Consider the following 21085-nt stretch of genomic DNA (forward strand, 5'->3'; position numbering starts at 1 on the left):
ATTAATCTCTCCATACCTAGACTTCCTATAACATTATTGACTGTATAATTTGACACAAAATAATTTACACAAAATAATTGCATGGTATGACACCATTACGTTTTTATATCACAACATGTTTGGCGTCATTGGCCGAGAATGTTGAATAAGTGACTAAAATCAGTGAGAAGTAAAATATGAGTATTGATTTAGGGAGCCAGTAAGATGCAAACTAAGGGAACATTTGTCGTGTTTCCCTGTATGTAGCTTGAGGCTGGTTGTAAAGGAACAGTATCCAGTTTAACCTTTGGCCAGGGGTTTCCTGCCCACTTTCTCAAAAACGAAGACTCTAAATCCTCAACAGAAGAGTACTGTCTGGAACATAAACACAGTGCTACATCAAAAAAGTATAATAGAGAATTTTAAGAAACAAACTCATGGTGTGCAGTTAGTTTGGGTGTTTTTTTAAGAAGTTATTATTCTGTTTTCTTTCCCAACAAGGAGAATTACTAATTACTGTCCTTAAGAAACAAATGACACAACAGTTAAAAAATGTTAAAAGAGCTGTGTGGCTGGAGAAGTATGAACATTTTCGCTTCAGTGGGAGTTGTGTGAGATATAAACTTAAACTAGTTATATTACATCATTACACAGAAATGTAAAAACGTCCAGTAATTTGGAATATTGCATGCATCGAAACGTTTTACTCTTTGTTTAGATGATCTTTATTGGCTGCATTAACTATTAGCATATTGTTTTGTTGTTTATTTTTTCAGCTATTTGAATGACTTGGACAGAATAGCACAACCAAACTATATCCCAACCCAACAAGATGTTCTCAGAACTAGAGTGAAAACTACAGGAATTGTTGAAACACATTTTACTTTCAAAGATCTTCATTTTAAGTGAGTAGCTTCAAAGCATATAATTTATAAATTTAGATATAAAACACATTGTTTAGGAAAAAAGGTATAATAATAAAAGTTTAAAAAAATTTAGAGTTGGAAATTATAAAAAACTTTGCTCAGATGATTGGACAAAAGAATTTTGGGTGAAAGAGGGCAAGAAACTTCTTAGGAGGAATATTTATATTTTTATTTATGAAAAATAGCTGCACGAATTCTCTTTGCCTATATTTTTTGCAGGGATTTAAATAAAAATAGTTTTTGGCTTTCATTTCTAAATAGAAAATACTTCTCTAATATTGTGTATTTTGGGGAAGTGTTGCCATCTATTTTTAGGTAAAAAAATACAATTTTACTGATAGAGTATATGCTTATTTTTGGAAATATTTAAAAAGAAGGGTACTTTTTAAATATTTTTCATGAAAATTTTTATTCATGCAAACTGATGTTTGCACTATTTGGTGATGAAAAATGTTCCTTTAATTTAGAGTGTACTGAGTATTAACTTACTGAAGCTAAGGATTGTAGCCTTTAGAAATGAGAGGGATACTGGAGTTCATCTTGTTCAGTCCGCTCATTTTATAACCAACCTGGCTTGAGGAAGTTCAGTTAAACATTATGTTCAAATTTACAGAACTATGCTTTTCTTCTTCCAATAAATAACAATTTCAAAGTATGAGAAAAACTGCTAGCCTTACTTCAGTTAACTCTAATGCCCTGAAACAGTAATGATAATAAAGCAGAATTTCTGAAAGCATCTTAACAAAAGGTTCCTAGTCAGAGATAAACAAATATTCATCAGCTCACCTCAGAAAGAAGCTCACTGTTACAGACTGTGTGAAGCACAGTTAAATATGTACATTTATACCTCTGGTTCCCTGAGTATTTTAAATATAATACATTTGTACTATCATTTGTCACTGTTATCCTACGTTCATTGGTTCATGTAATTGAATTTTCCAGAAAACTAAAATTTAATGTTAATTTCCCACGGCAGCTTCCCTCCAAAAGAACAAACATTGCCCTGCTTTCTTAAACAGAGACACAGCTCATAATTAGTTTATCTGACCATGCAACTTTGTGTTTTAATACGTGGTACGGTTTTGCATCTGCTTTTAATTTTTTTCTGTTTTCACTGTTTTTTAAGCTGTCAGTGGGCATCTTTTTGCTTCTGGCATTGTCTCTCATTGAAATCATTTGCCTTCTTTTAGTCTGCTTACTACTTCTAGGATATTAAATGACCAAACTCAGGAATATTAAAATATTCTTATTTTAAATAATCTGATATGTCTTATCTGAGAACTATGGTCATATTTATCTAAAAATTATGAAGTGATTTTAGTTATAAGGAAGCTCACTGTTAGAATGAGGCTTTAAGGGTTTTTGTTTTTAAACCTAGTGCACCTTAGATTCTGATTTTTTGCTTTTTATTTACCTTGCTTTAAAGACCATATTCTATAGCAAACTTAAATTGTTATGTTCAGATAATGGCTTTATTTTAACCATGTAGTCCAAGGAGAAAATGCATGGGGTTGGGGTTAGCAAGTAAGGGTTCTAGACCTAGGCCCCTATTAGGTAAGTGGGCAAACTTGGTTAAGATTCTTACCGAGAGTATTGCAATCTTGCCTATTGTCAGAGGTTTAAACGTAAAATGAGTTATTGTCTATAAAGAGTGCACGGTAGAGCTGAGAGCCCTATAAATGGTGGGAAGTGGCAGTGGTAAATGTTAAGTCAATCATTTGGTACTTCAAGCCGTCTAACGGTGTAAATTCACTCAGTCTTGGTTAGATTCCCCTTAAACATTCACTTCCAGACCATACTTTTCACTTCCAGCCTGAGTTTCTCTAAGTTGTCATTTCAACATCTAGCAAGCAGTGATTCAGTCAAGTTGTCCCTCACCGTGATCCTTCCAGGAAGTCCGTTTCTCTTGCTCTGTTTAGTCTCCTTAGGCATGGTAGAATTTCACAGGATGTATTTAGTTACTGTTTTCACCTGCTGACTTAAAGATAAACATAGGTTTGTCAGGAACTTCAGATAAACTTTGTCTTATTTTGGATTTGAATTCTGTTAAATTACTATCATTGCTAACATATGATTCCAACTTTCCTTTTTTTATATTAAAGAAGTCTCAGCAAAATAAGCATAGAAATGTACTCAGAATAATTCTACTGGGAACTCTTCAGTGTGTTTATCATTTGTGTGTTTTGTGTTGTAATTCATTGTCTGATTTTAACTGCTGATGTGAAATTTCAGTTTCACTTATTTTGTTGTATGATTGGAATTAACAAATTCAAAATGAAGCAATAAGGCATTATAAGTTAAGAATATATATTATCACCTCCATGACTAGGCATTTGTGAAAGGTGTCTACGTGGATTATTTTGCTTTAAAGTATCAACGGTCTTATTTTACTATGATGTTTTTGCCGAATATAGAATTAAAGTATTTGATTAATACTTAATCAAAATTAATTAATAAAATATAGAATTAAATATCCTTCTATTATAAAATTATCATCATAATATAAGACCAATTTCTGTTGCTTTTCTGTAGTAATATAAATGTATCATAGGTTTTGGAGTGCAGTGTCACGTTTATGGAGTTGATACCTGTGTATGGTCAGCTGGCTTTGTACCAGTCAGTCTTGGTCATGTTGGCGTTATATGATAGTCTGAGGATAAGTCAACATATCTCAGGATCTCCAGTATCCCCTTCCACCTTTCCCCGCTCCCCCTAAAAAAAGCAACCTAAGAAAACTCAAATTCACTCCCTATTTGATGCTAGTCTGAAGTCCCATCTTTTCATGTGAAGGAAAACACTTTACAATTTTGTTCTGTTTTTGGCTAATTTTTAAAAAAATAGAAGTTCAGAGTTTGAGGATAATTCTGATGTATGTGTGAAACAATGCATAATGCTCTATGCACAGTCTGACCATTTGTATTATCAGTTCTTAGTCATTTTTGCTCCTTGGTTTATGAATTAGACCAGTGATTCTCAAAGTATGGTCCCCAGATCAGCAACGTCAACTTCATCCACCTGGTGATTTTGATGCACACTCAAGTTTGAGAAGCACTGGCTTGGATGAAAGGTTCTTTGTTTGTGACCAATATATGAATGGCTCTAAATTAAATAAATGGAAGAGATTTCTTCTGTAGTCAAATTACTTGATTATCAAGATAAAGCTGTTTTATATTTAACATTTCCACCGCATAACTGGAAGATCTAGATCTTTAGCTTTACAACATTAGTCTGTTGTTGCCTGAGAGTGTTTTAAAATATTCTGTAGACAGTTCTTTCATTCATTCAACAAATATTTATGAAGTACACTTGGTGTGTGTCCAGTGTAGGACATGCAAAGTGACCAAAATAGACGTCTTTGGCTTCACATTGTTGGGCATGGGCGTTTGGAGATTAAATATTTAATATTCAGGGGTTGATGATTGCTATAGTGAAAAATAAAGCAAGCTAGGACATGTCTTAGTCTCTGGGGCTGCTGTAACAAATTACCACAAACTAGGTGGCATAAAACAACAGGAATTTCTTCTTTCGTAGTTCTAGAGGTGGAAGTTTGAGATCAATATGTCAGCAGGACTGTGCTCCTTCTGAAGCTTTAGGGAAGGATCCTTCCTTGCCTCTTCCTACTTCTGGTGGTGATGGGCAATCTTTGATGCTCCTTAGCCTTCGTCACATGGCCTTCTTTCCTGGGTGTGTCGGTTCCTTTTTGCCTAATAGTTCATTCCTCAGTTTATCTCTTTGCTCTTGCTTTTTACTGTAGCGGAAGGGAGAAACAAGGCCATGCTTTGCACACTTGGCTTGGAAACATCCTCAGCTAAATATCCAGGTTCATCTCTTTTGAGTCCTACCTTATACCCAACACTAGAACACAGTCCAGCAGTTTTAGCCACTTTAGAACAAGGGTTGCCTTTTCTCCAGTGTCCAATAACATGTTTCTCATTTCCTTCTCAGACCTCATCAAAAACATTTTTAGCATTCATATATTTCCCAACACTGTGTTCACGATGACGTGTATATTCTTTGAGATAGAAGCTTTTCTACCGTCCTCTTCACTTCCATCTAAGTCTCACCAGAATCACCTTTAATGGCCATATTTCTAACCAGCCATCTTTTCAAGGAAGTCTGGGCTTTTTCTGTCAAGTAACTCAAGATTCTTCCAGCCTCTGTGTATTACCCAATTCCAAAGCCACTTCCACATTTTTAGGTATATGTTATAGCCTCATCCCACTCTGGGTACTAAAATTTGTATCAGTTAAGGTTCTCCAGGGAAACAGAACCAGTAAGTTCTGTTTATTTCAAGGAGTTGGCTTACATGCACGGGCTGGCAAGTCCGAAGTCTATAGGGCAGGACAGAGGCTCGGACAGAAACGGATGCTCGAGGTCTTGAGGCAGGATTTCTTTTTCCTTTGGGAAACCTCAGTTTTTGCTCTTAAGGCCTTTCAGTTGATTGGGTGAGATCTGCCCACGTTATCGAAGATAATCTCCTTTACTGAAAGTCAACTAATTATAGATGTTAATGACGACTATAAAATACCTTCATAGCAGCACCTAGCTTCGTGTCTGATTAAATAACTGTGTACGATAGCCCAGCCAAATCGAACATACAACCACCAGCACAGAGGAAAAACGTGTGCTGAGGTGGGTTTGGTTGTTATTGTCTATTGAGTGGTAGGGAAATATGTGACATTTGATCAGAGTATTTAAAGTATATTATCTTTTTGGTAAAATTATTTTCAAATTGTGTTCCTTGGCAAATTAACAAATGGGTGATCATTTTCTTTTCTTTTTGTTTGGTCTTTATCACCAGCTATCCTTTTTGTATCTTACCCATTTTAACTTATTGTGTGGTAGAATCATTTTGTTATATAGCATACTTAAATTTAATGAACAATTTACTAGCTAAACCAATAGAATGAAAGCCACTAAAATGATGACAGAAGTAACAATACTAGTTGATGTACTCAGAATTGGTTTATAGGCCATTACTACCCTGCAGGGAAAATTCTTTTTGCCTGAGGATTAAATAGGGACTATTTTAATTAGTGCACCATCTAGATAAATGGAGCCTTTAAAAATGTACCAGTTTGCATAGTGTTTCCATTATGTAAGTGGTTATTTCTAGGTTGCATAACATGATGTGTATGAATTTCAACTTTTGCTTAACTTAAACTCTTATAAGAAAAAGGAAAAGATCATTGTGTTTATGCTGTTTAATAATTCTGTTACTACCCTGTACACTAACCTACGATGGTCTACTATTAGATATTATGTAAAAATTGAGTTTTTCACTCTTAATTTTAAGACTATTCAATAGGGCCACTCATTTATCTCAAATTTCATCTCATTTTTTTTCTATACCATGGTTTTACTTTTTAATTTAGGCAACCTGTTTGCCCCTGTCTGAGTCTGACTTGCTTGCTCAGCTTTTTCTTACCTGGAATAGTTTCTCCTTTACATGAAAGTCCTGCTTGTTGCCTCTGAGAGAAAATGGCATTTCGTAGTGGAAAGTGGGGACTGTGTCCTCTGCCTCTGCCGTGCCGTGACTTTGGCAAATTGAATACACTGTGTTATCTCTGCCTCTCCGAATTGCTTCATGTGACTCCTCAGTGCTTACATGGTACAGTCCATTGATTTCTGTTTGTTTTCATGTTCTGTTCTAAGTGTTCTCATCTGTTAGTGAATGTATTGGTTTTTTGAGGATATTTTAGTTTGGTTTGGTTTTGAAATACCCCTGCCCTTTAACTAAAATTTTCTTCCCATCAAGTCCTTCCTTCCCATCCCACATTCCCCTTGCAGTTTGGAGCTTTTTTGTTGATGTTATAGATCTCCTCAGAGCTTTTGAACATTTAATGTGATGTCAGACTCATTATTTTTCCTCTTACAGAATGTTTGATGTGGGAGGACAGAGATCTGAGCGGAAAAAATGGATTCATTGCTTCGAAGGAGTGACTGCCATCATCTTCTGTGTGGCCCTGAGTGACTATGACCTGGTTCTGGCTGAAGATGAAGAAATGGCAAGTAGAACCACTTTTAAAGATTGAGCGTGAAATCTGAAGAGCTGGAGATGTTGCCAAGAATTTTTCTGAGAAAAATTCTTGAGACATTTTTGTAAATGTCTAAATTAGTTGAAAGTTCAGGCTCATTTCTCTAACTCCTCTGTTGGTATACTAAAAGAGAAGTATCCTAAAGAAGCACAGATGGATCCTGAGGACAAGGAAAAGACTAAGAGTTAATCTTACCTCAACTCTATGTGTTGAACTCTGCATTTCCTGTATCTGGTATCTACATACTGAATGGAAATAAAGTTAGGTCTGTAATAGCCCAAGGCTCATTTTTTCTTAACTTGTTACTTCTGCAAAGATTACTCAGTCATCTTTGATCCATGTTACACTTTGCTACTGCCATGTAATTTTCATATGTGTTTCAGTGTCCCATTAATCTGGGGGAAATATTTTTAAATAGAAATTTAAAGCTCTATCATTTTAAATTAACTTTAGTACAGACTGGAGGAAAAAAAGAGATACAAATGTCGGTTTTATATTTTTAAAATCAGGTACGTGCAGTTATAATGCAGTAGGCACAGTGCACCACCATGCGTCCGGTTCTCTCATTTTCACTATAAAATGTGAGTGCCCTTCTGGAAACCACAGATCCTGGAAGGGCAGGAAACAGGAACTGGAGGTTTCCTTCCCTAATACACCATTATATATAGGGTGTTGGGCTAATTGTGTTTCAACTTGTTCTGTTTAATTTATTGATCTTTAAAAACCTCTACTCAGCTTTTAAGGGAAACTTCAATTAACTCTGTAATGATGAGATCTCTTGTCAGGTGTTCGCACGTGGCACCCCTGGACTGCAGGGGCCTGCGTCAGGATGTTCCAGGTGCCGTGACCATGGTGGGCGCTCAGCGAGTGCTGGTTGACTGCAGAGTGATGAGTGATGTAGACACTCACCTCGCCTAAAATCAGAGTGTGCTTGTTCTTAAATGGCAGAAATGTATTTTTGTGGCATGTTATCTATTTTTCAGCTGACTAAGCTCTATTTTGTTATAACACGTGTTATTTTTTTTTTTTGTGAGGAAGATCAGCCCTGACCTAACATCCATGCTAATCCTCCTCTTTTTGCTGAGGAAGACCAGCTCTGAGCTAACATCTACTGCCAATCCTCCTCCTTTTTTTTTCTCCCCAGTGCCCCAGTAGATAGTTGTATGTCGTAGCTGCACATCCTTCTAGTTGCTATATGTGGGACACGGCCTCAGCATGGCCGGAGAAGCGGTGCGTCGGTGCGCGCCCGGGATCCGAACCCGGGCCGCCAGTAGCAGAGTGCGAGCACTTAACCGCTAAGCCACGGGGCCGGCCCCAACACGTGTTATTTTTTAAAAGTAATATTTCTTAAAATCCTTGCCATGATGACAGACTGGTTGCATTCTTCTCTGTTACAGAATCGAATGCATGAAAGCATGAAGTTGTTTGACAGCATATGTAACAACAAATGGTTTACAGACACATCTATTATACTTTTTCTAAACAAGAAGGATCTCTTCGAAGAAAAAATCAAAAAGAGCCCTCTCACCATATGCTACCCGGAATATGCAGGTATTTTATTTTGTGGCTAGCCTGTCAAGTCATCTATTTCTAAATGCAAATTCCCCTAAGGCAAGAGTTCAGTTGTTGGTTTGAATTTCTTGGTTTAGTAAATCTTCCCTTTAAGAGAAGTTACTTATCAAACTGCTTTCAAGCACAGGTAGTTCTTTGGGGTGTGGATGAGATTACTGAAAATAACATATTCATTTTATGGAAAAGCTGTTAGGTAATTTTCTATGATGGCTCCCAATTTTCCTAAATTTAAAATATTGGTTTGTCCTTCCAGTTTATAGATCTGTGTCAGGTATTGTGTGACACACAGTGAATGACACGTGTCTCTTCTCACTGTCTCATCTTAGAGGTAGACAGACTCATAAACAAACAAATAAAAACAGCAACACAACATGCTCCTACAAAGGAAGACGGAGAGTAATCTTGAGGGGAGGAGATGAAGAAGGCATCCATGAGTTCACTGACTCCTCGGGGGAGTCAGGGAGGGTTTCACAAGAAATCTAAACTTTAGTAATGAGCCTGTTAATGGCCCTTTAATTTTACTACTGTGGAAAATGGCCCCCAGTGAGAAAAAGAGACCTGAGATACAGTCCTGGCTTTTCCATGATTAGCTCTTTGCTCTGAAACAGGGCAGTTAATTTACCTGGGTCTGTACCCCATCTGTAAAATCAGAAAGTGGACTAAAACATTGGTTATAGTAGAGTTTAGTTCCTTGGAACACCTCCTGGGCTGCTATGGGAAGTGGGTGCAGGGAACAGAAGTGCTCATGCCCTCCCCCAAACGTACAGCTTCTCTCACTAAAGCAGAGGAATTTAGCTTTCACTTTTTATTTATTGGGTTTCTGAATAAGATTTTATTTTAATGACGAGAATTCTGTGCTCCTCCAAAAAAGATTTTGACTACCGCTGGTTTATATGATCTCTAAACCTAAATATTCTGAACTTTGGTTAATGTAGCTAATTGATACAGGTTATTTACCCTCACTCCATCCTTCCTGTTTAAAAAGAAGTCTCAAGAATTTGTTTCATTATACACAAAATTTCAGTCAATCTTGTATTAAGTTGTACAATGCGAATTTACTGCCTTTCACAGGCAATGTTAAAACAACCCTGTGATAGCAGTGCTCTCGTTTGCTGCTCGTACAGGGGAGAGCACTGGGGCTTCATGAAACGACAGAGTCCAATCCAGACCCAAGTCTGTGGTGCTCCTGACCCAGACCATTAACAACCAGACTGCGTGTAATTAAATTCTCATTGGAACCAAAGGGGGAGGTTCTTGCATAAATATCATCACACTGCTCATGATTACGGAGCCCTTTTTGTGTACTGCAAAGTTATACTTCACTTCAAAATAATTTCACACAGTTGCTTATTTTAAAACTTTTGTTTTCTGTTTGAAAGTCGTAGTATCTTAAGTCACCTTATTCAGAAACATTTTTAGTGCTTATTAGGAATAAAATTATTTCTAATTGCAGAATCAAAGTGGGTCAGTTTTGCTCTTACTTTCATCTGTCTTTCAGTTCATTTTGGTCATTTCCTATGAAGTAGCCATTCTGTACTTTTGTACATTTTGTACAGAGTACCCAAGTGAATCCATAAATATCACGTATCTATAGGGATTTCAGGGTGACCAAGAATATACTTTTTAGCTTTTTCTTTGCCAGGTATACAATGTGTTCGAGGATTTTTCTTATTTTGTCAAGTTAGTAAGAATCTCCAATCTCAGAATCTTCGAACTAAGAGAGTATTATGTAGTTCTTTCACATTCCCAGTGTTAAAATTGTAATTTAAAATCTTCCATGCCGCAAGTTTTGATTCAGTTGCCTCTTGCTGCAACCTCAACTGTTAATTCCTGTGGCTGTTGCTTTCTGTAGAAGAATCCTACGTGGCCTCCAGACTCCTCACTTGGTTTATCTCCTACCTCTGTCTGCTCTTGTCTTCTTCTTTTCTTTTTATCTGGATGTTGGCATTTCACCACATTCCATCTGCAGTCCTGTAATCTTTTAGCACTCTGTCCTTTCATAGTCATATTTATTCTCACTGTGTTAAATTCTGTTGTCAACTCTGATTTCTCTCTAGAGGCTCAGGCTTGCATTTCCAACTGCTTGTTGAACATGTACATGTTTTTTAGCACCTGAAACTCAACTGAACTCATGTTATTTTTTTTCTCAAATCTCTTATATCTCCCTTTGAATTATATCACCAACCTCCCAATTCTCCATTCTTGAACCAGGTTATCATCCATATTTACCTTTATTCAGGACAGTTCTGTCACATTAGAAAAGATCTATCCAATTCCTCCCCCCAATTCCTTGCCATCCTTTTCTTAAGATTTAAAATCATATTGAAGAATGTGCTCATTATTTCATTCATGTGTCTTGTAGCTCTTGGGATTCAGTAATCTAACTAGCTACCCAGAATATAGACTGCAATGAGCTATGCACTTAATGCAAGCTCTTTTCCCAAAACATATTTTTAATTTAGAGGTTGCATAAGCTTCTGTGAGTCAACAAGATACTATTTATTGCTTTAGAATTTCAGAGAATCAACCTTATGATTTAATAAAATAAACTAAATTTTGATTTGTAAAAAATATGTGGTTGGCTACTTAAGAGTTAAAATGTAAACTTATTTTGACAACCCACCTACCTAGACTGCGAAGTCATGCAGAAATAGAAAATCTGAACAAATCGATTACTAGTAAAGAGATTGAATCACTAATCAAAAACCTTTAAATAAACAGAAGTCCAGGACCAGATGGCTTCACTGGTGAATTCTACCAAACATTTACAGAAGAATTAACACCAATCCTTCTCAAACTCTTCCAAAAAATAGAAGAGGAGAGAACACTTCCAGACTCATTTTACAGGGCCAGCATTACCCTGATACCAAAACCAGACGAGGCCACCACAAGAAAAGTACAGCCAGTATCTCTGGTGAACATAAATGCAAAAATCCTCAACAAACTATTAGCAAACAGAATTCAACAACACAATAAAAGGATCATACACCATGATCAAGTGGGATTTATTCTAGGGATGCAAGGATGGTTTGACATCTGCAAATCAGTCAGTGTGATACAACACCATAACAAAATGGAGAATAAAAATCATATGATCATCTCAGTAGATGCAGAAAAAGCATTTGACAAAATTCAGAATACATTTATGATAAAAACTCTGAACAAAGTGGGTATAAAGGGAAAGTACCTCAACGTAATAAAGGCCATATATGACAAGCCCACAGCTGACATGATACTCAGTGGTGAGAAGCTGAAAGCTTTTCCTCTAAGATCAAGAACTTGACAAGGATGCCCACTCTCACCACTTTTATTCAACATAGTATTGGAAGTCCTACCTAGAGCAGTCAGGCAAGAAAAAGAAATAAAAGGCATGCAGATTGGAAAGGAAGAAGCGAAACTGTCACTATTTGCAGATGACTGATATTTATATATAGAAAACCCTAAAGACTCCACCAAAAAACTGTTTAATCAACGAATTCAGTCAAGTTGCAGGATACAGAACCAATATTCAAAAATCTGTTGCATTTCTACACACTGGTAATAAACTATCAGAAGGAGAAATTAAGAAAATCATCCCACTTAAAATTGCATCAAAAAGAACAAAATATCTAGGAACAAATTTAACCAAGGAGGTGAAAGACCTGTACTCTGAAAACTATAAGACATTGATGAAAGAAATTGAAGAGACAAATAAATGGAAAGATATTACATGCTTTTGGATTGGAAGAATATTGTTAAAATGTCCATACTACCCAAAGAAATCTACAGATTCAGTACAATCCCTATCAAAATTTCAATGGCATTTTTCACGGAAATAGAATAAACAATCCTAAAATTTGTACAGAACCACAAAGATACCAAATAGCAAAAGCAATCTTGAGCAAGAACAAAGCTGGAGACATCATGCTCCCTGATTTCAAACTATATTACAAAACTCAAATAATCAAAACAGTATGGTATTGGCATAAAAAACAGACACAAAGATGAATGCAAAAGAATGAGAGCCCATAAATAAACCTATGCTCATCTGGTCAATTAGTTTATGACAAAGGAGCCAAGAATATACAATGGGGAAAGGATAGTCTCTTCGATAGATGGTGCTGGGAAAACTGAAGAGCCACATGCAAAAGAGTGAAACTGGACCACTTTCTTACAGCATACACAAAAATTAACTTAAAATGGATTAAAGACTTGAATGTAAGAACTGAAAGCATAAAACTCCTAGAAGGAAACATAGGAGGTAAGCTCCTTGACATCAGTCTTGATGATGATTTTTTGGATTTGACATCTTAAAAGCAAAGGCATCAGGAGCAAAAATAAACAAGTGGGATTATATCAAATTAAAAAGCTTCTGCACAGCAAAGGAAACCATCAACAAAATGAAAAGGCAACTTATGGAAAAGGAGAAAATATTTGCCAACCATATATCTGATAAAGGGTTAATATCTAAAATATATAAAGAACTCATATAACTCAGTAGCAAAAAAACACAGTCTGATTTTAAAAAAGGGACAGAGGATCTGATTAGACATTTTTCCAAAGCATACAGACAGATGACTAACAGATCTAGAAAAAGATGCTCAACATCACTAATCATCAGGGAAATGCAAATCAAAACTACAACAAGATGTCACCTCACACCTGTCAGAATAGCTACTATCAAAAAGTCAAGAAATAACAAGTGTTGGCAAGGATGTAGAGAAAAGGAGACCCTTGTAACTCTGTTGGCGGGAATGTAAGTTGGTGCAGCCACTATGGAAAACAGTATGGAGGGTCCTCAAAAAATTAGAAATAGAACTACCATATGATCCAGCAATTCCACTTCTGGGTATTTATCTTAAGAAAACAAAACTACCTACTTGAAAAGGTATCTGCACCTCCATGTTCATTGCAGCATTATTTACAGGGGCCAGGACTTGGAAACACCTGGTGAAGTGCAGAGGAGGGAAGCACTGCCATCACAGGGTGACCGTTTGCATATTGGGGCCTCTTGACATGGAGTCAGCCTCAGATGTGGAATAGAAATTGCAGAATGGCTTTGCCAAGCAGGCTGGGTAACACAGGACCTTGAAAGCCAGGCAGATAATTCTGTGTTATTACTGCAAAAGAGAGATTGAACAGTTTTTTCAAATGAATGTTTTATTGAAGTATTATATTTGTACATATGTAAAATATATACCTACACACACTGAGCACAAATGTGAAGCTCATTGAATTTTAAGAAGTGAACATAGAGATATGTCCATCACTCAGGTCAAGAAATAAAATCCAGGTCCCCAGAAGCCCCATCATGCCCCTGCCAGTCTTACCTGATCAGACCCCCTACACACACACACACACACAGAGAAACCATTATTGTGACTTTTGTCCTCATTGATTAATTTTGGTTGTTTTCCAAACATCAGTCGAATCATACAGTATACACTCTTACAGTATACACTCTTTGTGTCAGGATTTATCTGTTGAACGGTATTTTTATGTAACTCATCCATGTTATTGTGTGTAGCAGTAGAACTTTTATTCTCACTTCTCATTGCTCTGTGGCAGCTCATTGCATGACTATACCAGAAGTTATTAGCCAGTCTACAGTTAATGAACTTTTGCCTCCTAAAGTAGAAATTAGTTCTGCTATTAACAGTCCTTAAATGTCTTCTGGTGAACATACGTACAAACACACCTCGTTTTATTGCACTTCACTTTATTGCACTTCGCAGATATTGCATTTTTTGCAAGACCCCTCACCAGCAAAAAGATTATGACTCATTGAAGGCTGAGATAATGGTTAGCATTTTCTGGCAAAAGTTTTTTTTTTCTTTTGGTTTTTTTTTTTTTTGAGTAAGATTGGCCCTGAGGTAACATCTGTTGCCAGTCTTCCTCCTTTTTTCCTTTTTTCTCCCCAAAGCCCCAGTAGATAGTTGCGTGTCATAGTTGTACATCCTTCTAGTTGGTCTTTGTGGGACGCTGCCTCAGCATGGCTTGATGAGCAGTGTGTAGGTCCATGCCCAGGATCCAAACTGGTGAACCCCAGGCTGCTGAAGTGGAGCATGCGAACTTACCCACTGCACCACCAGGCCAGCCCCTAGTATATTTTAATTAAGGTGTGTACATTGTTTTTTTAGACATAATGCTATTGCACACTTAATAGACGATAGTAAAGTATAAACATAACTTACATGCACTGGGAACCAAAAATTCCTGTGACTCGCTTTATTGCGATATTCACTTTATTGCGATATTTGCTTTATTGCAGTGGTCTGGAACCGAACCCACGATATCTCTGAGGAATGCCTGTGTATAATTCTGTCAGGGGCACACCTAGAAACTGAATTGCTGGGTAACAGAGTAGGTGTGTGATTATTTTTAGATCCTGCCAAACCATTCCCGGAGCGTTTGTACTCAGAAGTCTTTAGTCACCTCAAAGCAGGACCGTGTTATTCACTTTTTTATAGCTTCATAGCCATGAACCACATTGTAGACTCTTGTACAATTTTTGAATGAAGAAAAATGAGTGAGAAATGCTAATTAATGTGTGTATAGGAAAGGGAATGAAAAATACTGATGGGCATTTAGCCAGTTTTTCTTGATCAGCCCTTAGACTAGAGCTGAAGTAGCATGCCACTATCAGGGGCTGCAGGGTTTGGTGTCAGGATGTAGAGTATTAAGGATAAGAAAAAAAGGGGGCTCTGGCATTTGGAGATTGAAGCAGGAACAAAGATCATGGGGAACATGGAATACCATGTTTTGGGGTTTGGGGTTTTTTTTAAGGGTAACTTATAGTCATTAAAAGGTAATTAACATGAGTATTTTTCATTTAGAAGAAAGAGTTTCTCTCATTCTAGAAGGGAAAATACACTTATGGAGTCCACATATTTTGTATGTGTGAAACTGATTTCAATATTTTAGGGTCCATTTTGCTTAGCTGTATACTCATTTTAACTTTTCACCATATGTTTCTTTCCTTTTCCCATCTCAGGCTCAAACACGTATGAAGAGGCAGCCGCATATATTCAGTGTCAGTTTGAAGACCTCAATAAAAGAAAGGACACAAAGGAAATATACACCCACTTCACTTGTGCCACAGATACGAAGAATGTGCAGTTCGTTTTTGATGCCGTAACAGATGTCATCATAAAAAATAATCTAAAAGATTGTGGTCTCTTCTGAGTTTTGCAGTTACTGGTAAAATGCATTTTGAAACCAAATGAGTACTTATATGTGGATCTCTCTAGGCTAGAGTCTTGCAGCAACACAGAATGTAGTATATGGCAGACACAACTGGGACCTGACCAAAGTTGTTTTGTTTTTTTAACTGAAAGTAACAGAAGGACTTTCCTTAAATGTGAAAGGTGGTCCTGGTGTGACCTAAGGGCCGTGTTAACACTGGGCTCTAGTGTACGGATGATTTCTGCGTAAGTGTAAATATGCAAACCTATGTACACATGGACTAATTACTTTACTTTTTCACGTTACTTTTAGGTTTTAAGAGTGGCAACTTAGAATTCTAGTGCGATGGCTTTGGAATGACAGAAATATTAAGTACTTTGTACTGAATGACAGACTATTACTATGTTTGCCAGTTTTAACAGCTTTATGTTCGTGTCCTATAAATTTTTAAGTACAGTAATTAATATTAGGAAATGGTGCACCCCTTATCTTGGTTATATGTATACTTGTAATCATAAAAATGTTATTTGTACAAACATTGCACAGACTATTTTAATAACATGATTTGTTCTTTAAATTTAATGTGTTTTATTGAAATGTTCTTAAAGAGGATAAATATATCTGGCTTTGGATCAGTTATTTAAACATTATATGCATTTTGATTTTTCTTTTGCGAGTGCATGCTGATCTGATTCTACATTAGATTTGGTTTGAAAACCTAAAATTTCAGATTTTAGAGGATATACTATCTTAGACTTATTATAAACACTTAATTTTTATTCAGTTGGTTTGTTTTCACTTTGAATTTTAATATTTGGATGGTATTCATGCATTGCCTTAAAGGTGATGCCAGATTAATTTTTATACACTTTAAATAACTACGTTTTTATTTATAACTAAGTTTAGGTGGACTTGAGAGCATTTTTGTGGGTAAAATAAGTCAGCATAATGAATTTGGAGACATTTATTTGTGTATTTCCTTTGGGAAATCCTTGTACTGAGCATACACGATAGCTCCATGTTTGGAAGATAACAAGAAAGATCTTTGAATAGTCTGCTGCTGATATGATACAAGTTTTAAATTCATATATGTAACTAGTTTCAAATTTAATTATCACCCTGTGTTAAAATTACTTTTTTCCCTTAGATTTTTCAAATTTCCTACATTTGCTTGAGTTTATATTATTTCTTTTTAAATTGTGCTATTATCTGAGAATGAAATCGGCAATTACACTTAGGAAATGAGTAATAGTACTTGATAAAGTCAGTGATTGTATGTATGCTCACGTAAGTGTTACATATTGGCTAGATAGTGAACTTTGATACAGTCATTTTTCTTTTGATTATTCATAATGTATCCCCTGTGACCTTGTTTCAGCAAAATGAACAGCATTCCCTACCCTACTTCTCTTTTTTATACTCATCTTGAAAAAGTCTTTGAGTAAGCTTTGTGGGTAAGTAGTTTCTGAGTTTAGTCCTGTGCTGTCGTTCTGAAATATATTTGTTGACGTGTGTGTATGTGTCTCTGGGTAACCACAAACCACGTTTATATTTGTTTCATTTTGTGGATTTTTCTTCTTTGTAATGTAAAGAAATTCAAAGTTATTAAAATTGCTTAAATGTGTTAGTTTAGATTCTTTATGTGCCTTTCATGAAAGATATGTTTTCATAATTTTACCGATGGAAGACCTGTAATATCCATATTGTGAAAGCTATGTGTGAAATTCAACTGTACTATGAATAAATTTGAATCATGAGAAATACAGTTTAAAAAGCCACAAAGAAGCACATATTGGTGACCATTGATGAATTCCTGAACTTTATTCTGTGTAATTGTGTTACTAATAAATCCTAATAAATTTAAATTTTTAAAATTTTACAAACCTGTTGGCTAACCACATTTTGCATTAGGATTTAAGTATCAGTCTTTAGTATGCTCATTTCTTCTTTATCTATGTGATCTTTTTGCAATTTCATCTACTCCAGAAGCTTGAGTTTTTCCTGCTCCAACTTTTCTCATGAGACATGTTGCCACATTTGGAATTGCCTCCTTGGTATCCCTTTCTGAGAATTTATTGCCTGCCCCCACTCAGTCTGACCAAAATCAGGTTCATCATATTCTCCCTCTAAACCAGTTCCCACCCCCCAACTTGGCCATCATAGCTGCTCAGTACCGTCATTTAATTCTCAGTGCAGAACTTTTTAGCCATTTGGAACCCTTCTTAGCCCTCATCTTCATCTCTAATAAGCCACCATTTGCTCACAATTCCACTTTTCCAATGCCTCACATGTGTTTTTGTTTTATTTTTTCTTTCTATTCCCACTACCACCTACTGAATTCAGATCTTTGCTTAACTTCCACTTGAAATGGCTTATTAATTAAATTCCTCACCTCCCATTTCTCCTTTCTCTAATCCAAGTTAGTTATTCTAATATAGAACTGTGCCTGTGTTATATTCTGTGTGTTGACCTGCACTGGCTCTGACTTGTCAATAAAATCAAGTCTAACTTAGCGTCCCATCAGGGCTCTTCATCATCTGGGCCCACTTCACTACGTCCCCACTCCTCTCCCACACTGCATCCTAATAGTGCTTTGTGCATAGCCTGGGTTTTCCTCTGAACATTGTACTACATAGCATCTGAGATATACTTAAAACAATGCCCAGAACATGGGAAGTGTTCATTCATGTCTGCTAATGTTATTATTTTTATTCATTAGCACTTTTGTTTGTGGTATATTTTTTAGATTCAACTGGCTTCTGTTCTTCAGTCTGTGCTTTGGGAACTACATGGTTCTGGTAGGGCTGCCAATCACAGTTCTCACCTCCCTGGCCATAGGCTCAGGCCCGACCAGTCCTAGTCCCCCATCACTGGGCAAGTGACCCAAACTGAACCAATCATAATTCCAGTTTCCATTTCTAAGGTTCCTAAAGCTGTTCTGGTTTCTAAGATTTCCTTTGTTCATTTCAGTACCCTTCTATAAAACTCCTTTTATGCTTGATCTAGTTCATTCAGGTTCAATCTCTTACTGAAAAAGTCCTGATGTAAATGCATATGTTCTTACTGAATGCTAACAAACAGTAACTGTGAGATAGATCAAAAAAGGCTCAGAGAGGTTAGTTAACTTGAGCAAGATCAGATCATGGTTTCAAACCTATGACTTCTGACTTGGTCAGAGAACTCCAAAAAATGCTATCTTATTGCCATAAAATGTAAAAGTAGCCTTTTTAACTACCCCCACTCTCACTTTCTCAGTTTATCTGAACCATAATAGTTTTTTAGATTAAAAATACATAAGATAGAACAAAACTGGAGGTATCACACTCCCTGATTTCAAACTATATTACAAAGCTACAGTAATCAAAACAGTATGGTATTGGCATAACAACAAGACACATAGGTGAATGAAACAGAATGCAGAGCCCAGAAATAAACCCATACATATACGGTCAATTAATTTACAAAAAAGGAGCCAAGAATAAAGAATGGGGAAAGGGCAGTCTCTTCAATAAATGGTGTTTGGAAAACTGGACAGCCACATGCAAAAGAATGAAACTGAACCACTCTCTTACACCATACACAAAAATTAAATGGATTAAAGACTTGAACGTAAGACCTGAAACCATAAAACTCCTAGAAGAAAAACATAGGCAATAAGCAACTAGACAGTAGTCTTGACGACAATTTGTTGGATTTGACGCCAAAAACAAAGGCAACAAAAGCAAAAACAAATCGGACTACATCAACCTAAAAAGCTTCTTCTGCAGAGCAAAGGAAGCCATCAACAAACTGAAAAGGCACGCTATAGAATGGTAGAAAATATTTGCAAACCATATGTCTGATAAAGGGTTAATATCCAAAGTATATAAAGAACTCATGCAACTCAATAGCAAAAAAACCAACACAACCCCGTTAAAAAATGGACAGAGGATCTGAACAGACATTTTTCCGACGAAGATATACAGATGGCCAACAGGTCTCTGAAAAGATGTTTAACGTCACTAATCATCAGGGAAATGCAAATGAAAACCACAATAAGCTTACACCACAATCTTCTTACACCTGTCAGAGTGACTTATCAAAAAGATAAGAAATAACAAGTGTTGGTGAGGATGTGAAGAAAAGGGAACCTTTGTGAAGTGTTGGTGGGCATGTAAATGGTTGCAGCCACGATGGAAAACAGTATGGAGATTCTGCAAAAAAATTAAAAAGAAAGCTACCACATGCTCTAGCAATTCCACTTCTGGGTATTTATTTGAAGAAAGCAAAAACAGTAATTCAAAAAGATATATGCAGCCCCATGTTCATTGCAGCATTATTTACAATAGCTAAGATGTGGAAACAAGCTAAGTATCCTTTGATGGATGGATGGATAAAGAATGTGGTATACATATATACGATAGACTATTATTCAGCCATAAAAAGAAGAAAATCTTGCCGTTTGTGGCAACATGGATAGACCTTGAGGGCTTATGTTAAATGAAATAAGTCAGACAGACAAACACTGTATGATCTCACTTATATGTAAATCTAAAAAAAAAAAACATAGATAAAAGGTTGGTGGTTGCCAGAGGTTGGGGGTGGAAGATGAAATGGCTGAATGTGGTCAAAAGGTACAAACTTCAAGATATAAAATAAGTCATAGGGATGTAATGTACAGCGTGGTAACTATAGTTAATAATACTGTATTGCATATTTGAAAGTTGCTAAGAGCGTAAATCTTAAAAGCTCTCATCACAAGAAAAAGTTTTTGTTAACGATGTACGGTAACAGATGTTAACTAGACCTATTGTGATCATTTTGCAATATATACAAATATTGAATCATTGTGTTGTACACCTGAAACTAATATGTTATATGTCAAATATATCTGAATAAAAATATAAAATAAAAACAAAAAAAATACATGTGGTACCTATTATGTCTTATATCAAAGCTATTTATGTTATTCTTAACACCCATTAGATTTGAAGCTACTTAAGGGGGTAAACAGTTATGGACATTTTTACATTGTTTATTGTCTGCAGAACCACCCACAGTGCTTTGTGTAATAAATGAAGTTAATAATGTAATCAATATTACAGGTGTCCGTACTGTCATTGCTTAGCATGTTATTTCAGAGAGAAGTAGAAATTGGTGGTGGTGGCAGCCTAGGCTCTGGTGTCCAGTTCGGCTTCAAATCCTGGCTCTATCTCTTGTTAACTGGGTAACCTTGGGCAAGTTATTTAATCTTGCTCTGCCTCCTTTTTATCATCTGAAAAAATACGGATTAAATTATCAGATCATTAATCTTAATGGTTGTTGTATTTAATGATAAAGTTCACAATGCCTGTTAAGCACTTAGAAGTGAGCCTGACGTGGTAAATAATGTTTTACTGTTACTTGATTATAAAGACTAATTTTGGG

At 36.2% G+C, this 21085-nt stretch overlaps 1 protein-coding gene across 1 annotated transcript in view; it reads left to right on the forward strand.

The window, feature by feature from the left end:
* Positions 1–17562, forward strand: part of GNAI1 (G protein subunit alpha i1) — an 82221-nt gene extending 64659 nt beyond the window's left edge. The window contains exons 5-8 of the mRNA XM_058524291.1: positions 756–884; positions 6784–6913; positions 8341–8494; positions 15489–17562. Coding sequence (XP_058380274.1) covers positions 756–884; positions 6784–6913; positions 8341–8494; positions 15489–15679 — 604 coding nt within the window. The 3' untranslated portion in view covers positions 15680–17562. The remainder of the gene's footprint in view (positions 1–755; positions 885–6783; positions 6914–8340; positions 8495–15488) is intronic.
* The last annotated feature ends 3523 nt before the right edge of the window (positions 17563–21085 follow it).

Source organism: Diceros bicornis, chromosome 3 (assembly GCF_020826845.1).
Source record: "Diceros bicornis minor isolate mBicDic1 chromosome 3, mDicBic1.mat.cur, whole genome shotgun sequence".
Classification (NCBI taxonomy): Eukaryota; Metazoa; Chordata; class Mammalia; order Perissodactyla; family Rhinocerotidae; genus Diceros; species Diceros bicornis.